Here is a 12,304-nt window from a genome sequence, read left to right on the forward strand (position 1 = left end):
TGAGAATAAGTTCATGAAATTGTGTAATCTAAGGCACAATACACGAAATGAATAGAGGTTTATGGAAACAATTAAGAAGTCAATTAACAAGCCACCAGTTATATGATTCATGGCATAAGGTTACAGATGCAGTCATTGCTGTGAGATCTTTGATGCGAATGCATGAAAATGTCTTATGTTGTATGATCTATATCATTATGAAAAAAGGATGATGATCATTATTGTGACTTGTGGGGAGAGAACATATGTCAATGTTTTGTGATTTGGGCATAAAATAGAGATAGATAACATATCATTAAGGTGATTGAATGATTTTAAATTAATAATAAAATATTATTTAATTACATAATTATATATCTATATATATACATATAATAAATACACATAGCATTGCTCTATTTTTAAACATGGCTTTGATTAAGCTGCTGCAATACTCAGATTCTGTAAATGTATTTGTTTACAGTGGAAGTAGATCTTAACTTTAAAAAATTTCGAGCAGTATAGAAGTTATTTATTCATTAAAAAAGATTAATAAAAAAGTAAACTACACCGCAAAAAAAGCCATATTGAAATCTAATTTCAAGTCTGTGTTAGCACATTTTGAAGCAAAGAGCCCATACAGCTGTATCCAAATTGAACTAATCCGGTTTTGCAAATTGATTCAGTTAGAATTTATTTAATTTAAATTAAAGCTAAATTTAAATTAAAATATTTGATTTATTTTAAATATCAAATCAAATTTGAACTAGTAATGTTCAGCTAAGTTGGGCTCAAGTTAGGACAAAAATAAAATCATTCACCAAAATTATCATTTTAAAATGAAACTTAAAATAAGCTAAACATCTCTGCATAGTTTCTGGGGATAAAACAATGCAGTTTGATTTTACTTTTGACTTGAATAAAAACCTATGCAGAAACATAAACAACACTGCCTTCATGATACATTCCCTTATTCATCTGACCCATTATTCTTTTGCACCACTAAATTAACTTCCATGAAAGCCTCAACTTTCTATTCTTAAGAAAAAAAAGTAATTTCTTCTACTGAGTGCAAGAATGGAGCACCTGATTTAAGTTCTTTCTCCCGTCCTTTTTCACTGTAAAACTCTATGATGTTTTGAGACAATGACTTGCTTGCCTGGAAAGGCTCAAAAGCACAGTAGCAAGTGAATATAACTTATATGCAGAGATAACTTACATGGAAATGAAGGGTGGGATTGTCGAAGCAACAAAAGTTTGAGGAAACGAAGAAAACGATGTTTGAAGTGAAGCGTGCAGAATATTGATTACCCTGCTAATAGAGTAATAAATTAAATAGCCAGAATGACAACAAAAAATGGAGGAATGATTTCATAAATTAAACCTGCTGATATTAGAATTTTAACTTGATGACTTTCTTGGGAATACCAACAGTCCTAATGAAATAAGCACAGCCCTAGAAAATGCAAGTAGACCCAGAAGATTCCTGCGCAATGCTGATTAGAGTTGTATGTACAGTGAATCAAAAGTCTAAAGTTATATTAAGAAAATCTTTTGCACAATCTGTACATGATAACAAACTATTCTATTCATTACAGCTTCCCTGTGATGGCTTTCTCTATTTTCACGTTTACTAACGGTCACAACCAATATATATACATATACACACACACACACTAGCCTAGTCATTAAAAATAAAAAACTGCATACTCGTTCTCTGTGCAAATAAATAAAACATGGAGAAGAAGAAAAGCCTGTAACAAACTGATTTTTCCATTGCTTGCCACCTTTGGTAGTCCTTTCAGATAGATGGTTGTCAAGATATGAAAATTTTGAATCTTCAATGACAGGTCAATCTCCCAGAAGTAAAGGGTCTCACAGGTCCAGCCCAGCTGATACCACACTGGGGCAAAACATTGATTTAAGGAAGTCAGCTAAAGTTGTAGCCTTCCACTCCCCAACTTTAGCCATTGAAGGGTTTTTCCAAAAGAACCACTCATTATCTCTTCTATACTAGTTCTGCTACAGTACACATATCCGCACGTGTAACATCAAATTGACCTAAATAAAGTATCATAAATAAGGTAAAAAACAAACACTTCATGAATATAGATGAGTAACAAAAAAGTTACCACAGATGGAAATGTCTCTTAGAAGAAGGCAAATAAGTTATACTTCTACAGAAAACTCTTAAGTGAAAGTAAATTATTTCACTTGCCTGTGCTCCCATATCGATGCTGATGCAGGTCACCACTGTGATTTCCATACCACATTCAGCTTCTGTGCAAAGTTGACAGGCAAGAACATTAGATTTGTTAGCGGAAATTAAAAGGGTCCAAGATCATAGAAAAAACATATCCGATTTAAAAATCTAAAACTTTGATGATGATTGTTGATCCAATGCACTCCTGTCGGAATCCATAACACACTTTACTTGATTAGTTTTCTTATTTTTTGTAAAATTTCTTACAGATGAAGAGAATTTTGGAGAAGAGAGTGTTCTGTGAATTTAGTGTAAAAGACAGTCCCAATAGAAGTTATGCTACTTTAATAACTGCCAAAGGCAAAAAGGTTAATTTTGCCTTTTGTAGCCGTAATAGATTGGGTTAACCTATTATGGATGGACCGAATCTAATATCTACCACTCACACATGATGGGGTAATCTGAATCATAACATTCTTCTACAAAAATCTTACAAAATAGAGCAATTCATACTGGCAAATGTGTCATGCGACCTTGCAAGTAACCTACAGTTGGGAGCTAATTTACTATGCATCTGCTAGGAATAAAATAGTTGTTTCAACCTAAAAAATAACAAAGCCTTAGTCTCACAGTACTCTAGACTTACTTGAAACACTAGTCCCCTATAATCCCTCATTTATTATTGTGTTAAATTCCCATATATCCATGATTAAGTTCAATTTTCCATATGAGTGACATGATCGGCTGGTCAATGTACATATGTAATATATAAGTCTTCCTTTTCTACTCGAAATTTTCAATTTAAACTTAGCTGTTTTTTTTATAGTCGTGTTATAGACCGAATCATACATGAGTATAGGTTTTAAACTAAGATAGCAACATTAAGATTAAACATCAAATGACAGTAAAAAGTCAAAGGGTACCTGATCCAGAGATGCCACTACAGGAGTTGCTCAAGTGCTGCCCTTACCTCTGCTTCACCCGAGCAGCAAGTGGGACTGGACTTGTGTTGTGATTTATAATGGAATTGGAATGCTTTGTAATTGTAATGGATTGAATGAAGTTGAATGACTAAAGACGGACTAATTTATTGATTGAAATAGATATCCAGAATACACAGCTTTGTTGAGAAAATAACTGAACCAATACCTTGGAGCTGCAATCTACAACATCCTAAGGTCCCTAGGCCTAAGCCCCCAAACTCAACCTAATTGATTGTAATTTTCCTTTATGATCCTTCTTCACTGCTTTGCCCTCCTTTTATAGCCGAGCAGCCTGTTGGATCAGTCTCATAGCTTTGTTGTGCATGTGTGTCATCTGCCTCCCTTTAGTTATCTTTATCTTGTGCCTCCTTTGAGTTATCTTGTAAGTGTTTCACCCTGTTTATCTTTACGATGCTTATCTCCAAGATTTGTTATCTTTATCTCAGCCACCGGACTGAAAATTCCCTTCCTGCCCCTTGTTCGATAATTCTTGATGATTGGGGGTCTATCAGATTCATTCATCAATAGAACATATTATAATCTAAATAATGGTTTAAGAAATTAATACATTACAGGTGATAATAACCTATGCATGATTTAACAGTAACCTCAACTCCAGCAGGAAAATTGTCAGACATTGATATTTTGCAACCAATATCCTCTTTACTCTAATCATTCTATATGCTTTTAGAAGAATATTGAAAAAATAAAAAGCTGAATGTCACTCATTTTGCTACTTTTTGTGCATAATATCTTCAACAAAAAAGTTTTACAGTAGCCAAGCCTGGTAAATATTCTTGGCTACGCCTCTAGATATATGATTATTTTGCAACCAATTACAAGTACATCAAAACATGTTCAGTTCACACATAAATACAATTTTAGGATATTAAAAATATATATATGAATCAATTTATATATTTATGCCTCACAAGATTACTTTGTTCTCATACCCTAATGTTGATTCTAAAGATTCTCCCTTCACTAAACATGTTTTGATGGGTATATTTGGTGGTTATCTTTTTGAAAAATTTACATAAAAACTAAAAATTTGAGATTTTTAATTTAGAAAATATTAATGGAACAATAATGTTACTTTTTAACTGAACCTCATTAAATTTTAATAAAAAATAATAAATCATAATGTTGGGAGTACATAAAAAATGTACTACATTTATTCTGATTTACAACAATTAAAGATTTAATTTAATAACCAATTATCCAGAAAGAGTTTAAGAAAATATAAATTATATACTGCACGTACAAGAAATTGGGTCTTGAATTAGTTATAAAGTTTTTTAAAAGATCTTTTAAAATAAAACATCATATATATGTATATCAATGTTGCCAAATGAGTTTGAAAGAAAAAGAAAAAACCTAGCTCATGGTTGTCACTAATAATAACAATCGTCATGAATTAAAAGTTTGCATATTACTTAATATGAAACACAGATTTCCTAAGTCATATGAACACGTATAAATGATATTTCAGATAAGATGAAACTATATCGAAATAAGTCATAAGCTTAAAAGAAATAACAAAATAGTGTAAAGATGGAAAGCGCATTTCTTAATTATATGCAGTAGAGAAGGTACATAGCGTATTTTGTTACCTTGAGCTGGATTCTCCTTTACAAAAATTTGAAGATTTTAATATCTCAGTAGTGCGTGCTTCCTCTTCATCGATTACAGTACATCTGGATAAAATCCCAGAAAATGGAGGCGTTAAAGCTCCAAGAGAGCCCCTATAATTGCCCATCCACCCTGTAGGCCCACCAATCCTTGGATCAAACGCAAATGGCTGAGGATACATCAGAGGGAAGACATCACCAATGTCTTGCCCAAAAGCATTTCCAACTTTCCCTATCATACCTGTTCCACCCACTGCACCTGGTCCTCTAACTCTAATTGGACTGGCTGACACTATATTTTCCATCTCTGACATATTGCCTGTTCCCCTATCCCCTCTTCCGTAAACACCATCACCACCAGCATGACTTTGCTGCAAAAAACTCCCTTCAGCAACACCACCAGCACAAACACCACCTCCATTATTATTAGGACAATTTACACTGTTATTGGTCACAACTTGCTCTATTGCTTTACTCATCATCATACTTGTGCCCAACTCAAAATTCTCCCTACAGTCACAATTTCAAAAGAAAGAACTAACATTATTGAAATCCATTACAAATAAGAAGTATTTTAAGGTTATCAAAGAAAGAAATAACATTTTATTCTCAACTTCTATTCCTTTGTAATTGATTATTTAATGAATCTTTAATTGCAGTAAATTGTCTAAATTAGAACAAATGTAGTACATTTATTAAATAATCCCAACATGATGATACCTTATTTTTGCTTTTAGTTTGATAAAGGTTAATTGAAAGGTGTCATTATTGTTCCATTAATCTTCTCTTCTAAATTAGTTATATCAACAATTAAGTTTTCAGTAAGTTTTTGCAGAAAGATGACCAGCAAAATATACTTACTAGAGAGTGGATTTTCAATAAGAGGGAACTATTAATATATGAAATAAATCATTCAAATCCATTACAGTTAAGCTACCAGATTCATTTGTAATTGAATCCACTTCATTCTCAAAGAAGTACTGGATTCACCGCAGACCTTTTCACATCCAAATTGATGTCAATAATGAAACAAGAAAATCATAAAAAAATCATGATCAAACAATTAATATATGAAATAAATCAATGCGAATTCATAATTATGAAGGAAAGGTCAAACTATTTTATTCCTTACACGATTATTTTACAACCCATCATACATTCAAACGTGATTAGTTGATCACACATAAATAATATTTAGGCGTTAAAAGAAAATAAAATAATTATATATTTATGATTTGTACAATTACTTTATTCTCATGTGCGTAAAGAATATCTGTGTACTGAAAAATTCAACTTTAAACTACCAAAAAAAAAAAAAAAGAATATGATAAAAAATCACACTTGAGTCCCTAGATGAGTACATTTTGATGGTCTTCTCTTTGCGAAAACTTACAAAAAAGAACTTACATTGTGATATAACTAATTTAGAAACAAAAGATTAATGGAACAATAATGATAACTTTCAATTGAATTTTAAGATAAATGTGGCTCCTCAACATAATCTTTGTAACTCTAATAAATTATGCATGTTTATACATCATTGTAGACAAAATGGATAAAAAAAAGGTCTGCTCATGATAGTCATCAATAATAACATTAATCATTAATTATGGATTTGAATTTTACTCAAACTCCCATTTCCTAACTCATATGGACATATTTAAATGATATATGATACAAAATATTCAGAAGTCATTTAGAAGCATGAAATTAGTGCAAATATAGACAGAGCATCACGTAATATTATGTAAAGAGGGTATTTAACTAATTTAATTACCTTGAGCTAGATCCGCCTTTAAAAAGATTTGAAGACTTCAATCTCTTAAAGTGTGCTTCCTCTTTCTCTTGCTCTTCCATTTCCTTTTCATCAAAGATGAAACATCTGGATCTTTTTATTGGTTCCTTGAAGTCTTGAGTGAACAATAATCGGACCCCACATTTCTCTATATTCCTGACAGAGCCATCAAAAATTATGCAACTGAAATTGATGATGGCCTTTGTATTGAAAGAGAATTCACGAAAATTGTGTATATTGCAATTGTACCCGAGGAATACATGATCTGAGTTAAATCCACCAACTATAAATTTATCTTGAGCAATTTTCTTGTAATGACCTTCGCATTTCAAAAGAAATTCATATCCCACTTCAACGGCACAATAGTGCAAAAAACAAAACCGAGAAACTTATGATTGAATGAACCTCGTGGAAGCTTTATAGAAGATCCACTACTTTGAATGTTAAACCACTCTGGAATTTCACTTCCAGGGAAACACATATAGTCACGTGGATTGTAGATATAGTCAAATGATGTCTGCACCGTAAAATTTATTCCAAAATTGTTAATATAGTATCATTTTTTTTTATTTTTAAACGAAAAAGAAATTGAAATCATATGGTAATGAAAGAGACTGAGTGATACCTTTGTAACTTTTGACCGTAAAATTGTATCGTCAGACATTCCAAATAGAATATCATTCAAAATGTTTCTGAAAGCATTCCAATCCAGATTGAAGCAATTTATGAAGCTAAGCACCCCGTAATTATATTTCTGACTTTGAATTGACAAACCTGATAATGCTTTCAGCAATTTGCAGCCGTCTGCGTTTAGATTTTGTATATTACATGGGAGCTTTGGTAACGCTAGAAGCCTACTACAAAACCTTATGTCAAGGTGCCACAAGTTAGAAAGGTTCATGATGCTTGCTGGTACGCTACTAAAATTGTTTCCAGCTAATTTTAAATATCTTAGTGAGGACAAGTGACCAAGGTTTTCCGGTAACTCTGTGATATTGCAGTCATTCATACTTAAACTCCACAATAATTCGAAACTTGACAAACTAGGTGATAGCAAGCTCGAAATATCTGGACCGTTACAACCGTCAAAAGTTAAAACATGAAGGTTTTTCAAATATACGATGGATGACGGTAACTTCCTTATAGCAGTTCCATTAACTTCTAGCACTTCCAAACTTTCTAAATTCCCTATGTCTTCGGGCAATCTATCCAGTTTCAAACACCCAGATACATAAAGATATTTAAGAGACTTTAATTTACAAAAGTTGCTTGGTAGACTCTCAAGGCTTGAACATCCTTTAAGATTCAATTCAACTAGTATGGAATCACATTTGATGGAAGAAGATAATTCTGTTATTGCAGTTCCATCTAGACACAATCGCTCCATATTGCATGAGATCCTTGGAGCAGTATTGAGATTTGAGCAGCCAGAGAGAACAACATCTTTAAGAGAATCTGGTTGAATACCAATCGGTAGACTGATAAGGCTTCTACAATTTCTCAAATTCAATTTAACAAGTTTATTGAGATTCGGAACAGTTGGAGGAGTGATCTCAAACAAATTCGTACAACCTTCTAGAATCACACGCTCTTTAGGTTTTGAGCTTGTGAGAGGTCTGGGATTTTAAGCAGATGCTCAGAATAACTCAGGTCAATGTATTTTAAATTTGCAAGATTCTGTAACAAAAAAATAAATGGTCAACACAAATTAGAAAATCTAATATTCGAAATTTATAAAATAAAAATGTCATGTGAAACCAAAATCTACCTTGATTCCAGACCATAGCTGTTCAAGATTGCTGTTTCGCATATTAAGTACAACAAGGTTCTCATGATAGAACTTCAACGGCAATGATGTGCTAAAGTAACCATCCCAACAGATGCATCTTAGCTGCACAAAATCAAATTCTAGGCCTTCAAAACCATGCACTTTATTATTTTTGCACCCCTCTCCTATCAAGAATCTTAGATTATCCATCTCTGAGAAAGAATGAGAATTTGAGTGTATCTCTCTTATATAAGACATATCAAACCTTAGGCCTCGTATCATATCAGTTCCCTATAATCAAAATCAAATTATAAGTTAACAATAAAAAATTAATAAATATACCTCCCAAACCCCAAGCCCATTACCATATGAACTAATGCATACAAAAAGATAAATAGATTTCACAAATAATATAAAAATAGAAATTGAAAGATAATGTTGTTTGTTCTTACCTTAATTTCCTTTAGAACATAATAGACATCATTATGATGCCACAGTCGACTACGTTCGCCAGGTCTTTTGACGGATTCTTGTCGAACAATTTCCTTACCCATTTCTTGAAGCAAATCATGCATTCTTATGGTGTTGTCTGAAATAGTTATAAGAGTCTTATCAATAAGAACCCTTATTCCAATTTGTGAAGAGATACTATTGGCATGAAAAATTTCTTTCACAAGATTTTCCTCCCATCCTTTGAAAAAACATGCAATATCTAGAAATAAATCCTTCTCTTCATCATCTAATCCATCATAACTTATCTTTAGCACTGATTGGATATCATTATGTGGACATTTTCTTAATTTATCCAGTGCACTTTCCCATTCATGTTTTTCTCTATCAAGTAGAAAGGAACCTAAAACTATTAGAGCTAATGGCACACCTTTGGTATAACTTATCACTCTATTTGATAGCTCCTTGTAATCTTCACCAATGGGATGGTTTTGCCTGAAGGCATACTGTTTAAAAAGTTGAAGAGATTCATCACTATGTAATTCTTTGACTGCATATATGGTGGCATCAGTCAATCCACAATCTCTAAGCACTTGTTTATCCCTTGTTGTTATAATGATTCGACTTCTAGAGCCCAAATAATAAGATCTACAATTAACTCTTTTATTTGTTTCAAATGTGTGACATCATCAAAAACTATAAAAACCTTCTTTCGTCGAAGCCTTTCATTTGAGAAAGTAAGTCTTAGATTGACATTTTCATCATCTAATATTTTAGAAAGAAGTTCTTTTCGCAAGTGACGTAACCCACCCTTCTTTGATTCTTCCCTAACATTATGAATAAAACAAGAGCCTTCAAACTCCCTTGAGATTTCATTGAATACAACAGTGGCAAGAGTTGTCTTGCCTATACCACCCATACCCCAAAGTCCTACCATGCACACTTCATTCGAGCCATTAGACAATAAAGATAAAATCTTACGAGTGCTCTGCTCCACTCCAACCAAGCCCTTGCTTTCAGTAGAAGACATATCATTTAATCTCTTCAAAATATCTTGAAGAATTTTCTTTATCTTCAAAATATATTATTTTTTTATATTAAAATTTTGAAATGTTTGGTGTAGAGAATATAAATTGTTATCTTTAAAATATAATTTTCTTTATCTTTAGATACATGTTATATCTTAACTATATATATGTATATACATCTATCGACAAATAAATATGTTAATAAAATCATCATCAAAATATATATATTAAAAAACAACAACAATGATAATAATAATAAAACTCCCACTAATCCTAAATATCAAAATACTTTAAACACCTTCATGTTTTCAACATAACTTTATGGGTTATAGGTCTTATTCCTTTTGTTAGCGGCTTAAACTTTATCAACTCTGTATTTTTTAACTTTACCTTAATCTCTCCTCTCTTTATGAGGTTTCTAAATGTAAGATCTTTTAATTTTGTATGTCTTTAGCTTAATTGGTGGTTTTTGACCAAACTGCACTACTTAATGTTTTCCAAATATGGTCTATTCAACGACTATAACATTATGTCTAAAAAAAATAGGGAAATTATAAAAAATAGCCAAAATACCCTCCCATTAAACAAAAATATCCAAAGTCACTATTTTCAAGTAAAAATACCCAAATTTACTATTTCTAAGCAAAAATGCCCATGAGTTTTTCTAAAATACCAAAATTACCGTTCCCCTCATTTATATAAACCCTTCTCACTCACTAAGAGGTATTAAATGAAAGTTTATTAAAATTAGGGGGTTATTTTGATATTAAACATTGTAAGGGCATTTTGATATTTCTTTATTTCATAACTTTTTTTAAAATACCAAAATTACCCTTCATCTCATCTATATAAACTCTCCTCACTCATTTTTATTATACACACTTCTCATATCACTCAAACACTCACTCTCACTCTCATTTTTATTCAAGATCAATTAGTAGAGTTTCATTCTGAAGGAAGAAGTTCGTATTTTTGAATTCGACTCAAAAAAAGACTATTCATCGAAAAAAGGTATTTACATCAATCTTAGCCTAAAAACTTAATTTTATTCGTTAAGTCTCGTTTATATGTCATAATATAAGGGTTAAAAGAATGTTAGACAAATATGGGGGGTTAAATGTAATTTTAGATAAATATGGGGTTTTTTTGATAATATACAATCTATAAAGGATTTATATAACATGTTAAAAATAGATAGGTATGGATTTGATATAAGACAACATACAAGGGTGTTAAATAAAGAAAGAGATAACTGAAGGGTCAAATGAAATGTTATTAAAATTGGGGGGCATTTTGATAGTAAACATTGTAGGAGCATTATAAATAAAATTTTAGGTTTTTTTGAATTTCACCGTTTTAGGATATATCGACTCGTATTTTCTAGATTTCTGAAGAATTTTTCGATTGTTCTCATTCTAGGGTATTTCAACTTTTAGAATTTTAATTTCAGTTCCATTTTTTCGAATTTCACTATTTTATGATATATCGACTCGTGTTTTCCAGATTTTCGAAGAATTTTTCGATTATTGCCATTCTAGGGTATTTCAACTTTTAGAATTCAAATTTTAGTTCCGTTTTTTTGAATTTCACCGTTTTATAATATATCAACTTGTGTTTTTCAGGTTTTCGAAGAATTTTTTTATTGTTGCCATTCTAGGGTATTTCAACTTTTAGAATTCGAATTTTAGTTCTGTTTTTTCGAATTTCATCGTCTTATGATATATCGACTCGTGTTTTCCAGATTTTCAAAGAATTTTTCGATTGTTGTCATTCCAGGATATTTCAATTTTTAGATTTCAAATTTCAGTTCCGTTTTTTTTTAATTTCACCGTTTTATGAAATACCTTAGAAATTTATAAAACTACTCGAAAATCTAAAAAACAGATCTAAATTTATAAAACTACACTTTCAAATAGCTTATAAACGAGAAAACCAAAAAATTGATAAAAAATTACGTAATTACATCGTAAAACATGTCTAACAAAGCACATCATAATTAAAAATATTAAATTTGAAAATGTTATATGAAAAAAGTCTATTCCGGTCACAAACAAACTCAAAATCATAAAAACCGAAAATCCTAAATTTGATAAAATAATAAAACTGCATAATACACATTGAAACAGTTTTATTTTGGCCTCCACATCCGGACCAACTAGCAAAGCAGGTTCTCATTATAGAGCTCGAAATGAGCTTCGATTTGATATATTACAGGCCCCATAACTCCTCCTGGATCAAAAGTTATGGCCGTTCAAAGTTTGTCTCCTATAAACCCTATAGTTTTAAAAAAGTCAAGGTCTGCCCACTGTTCAATGTAAAATTTCACATGGACCCCCGTAGTTCTCCTCCTGTTCCTCCTCCCCTTAAAATTTTGAAAACGTTAAATTTCCCCCCATCCGATGGCAAATTTCAAAACGTCCACAGTAGAATGAGGACTCTCACACAACTCCCTAATATTTTGAAAACA

General features: G+C 31.6%; 1 protein-coding gene across 1 annotated transcript; it reads right to left on the bottom strand.

Annotated features, from left to right (window-relative positions):
• Positions 1–2,208: 2,208 nt before the first annotated feature.
• On the bottom strand, positions 2,209–9,538 carry LOC123203438 (disease resistance-like protein DSC1). Its single transcript, XM_044619796.1, has 11 exons — positions 9,516–9,538; positions 8,812–9,436; positions 8,360–8,650; positions 8,177–8,268; positions 7,217–8,081; positions 6,997–7,108; positions 6,841–6,940; positions 6,574–6,747; positions 4,779–5,306; positions 3,106–3,670; positions 2,209–2,259 (listed from the first exon to the last, which is right to left on the bottom strand). The coding sequence occupies exons 1-10, from the start codon at positions 9,536–9,538 to the stop codon at positions 3,541–3,543; spliced, it is 2,940 nt and encodes a 979-aa protein (XP_044475731.1). The 3' UTR covers positions 2,209–2,259; positions 3,106–3,540.
• Between the last annotated feature and the right edge of the window lie 2,766 nt (positions 9,539–12,304).

The sequence above is a fragment of the Mangifera indica genome, chromosome 19, assembly GCF_011075055.1.
Source record: "Mangifera indica cultivar Alphonso chromosome 19, CATAS_Mindica_2.1, whole genome shotgun sequence".
Classification (NCBI taxonomy): Eukaryota; Viridiplantae; Streptophyta; class Magnoliopsida; order Sapindales; family Anacardiaceae; genus Mangifera; species Mangifera indica.

Coding starts and splice junctions, on each gene's coding strand:
- LOC123203438 (XM_044619796.1), bottom strand. CDS start 9,538: ATGAAAGGCTTCGACGAAAGAAG. Junction 8,082..8,176: donor GCTCAAAACCTAAAGAGCGT/GTGATTCTAGAA, acceptor GAGAAATTGTAG/AAGCCTTATCAGTCTACCGA. Junction 6,941..6,996: donor TTCTATAAAGCTTCCACGAG/GTTCATTCAATC, acceptor GTGCCGTTGAAG/TGGGATATGAATTTCTTTTG.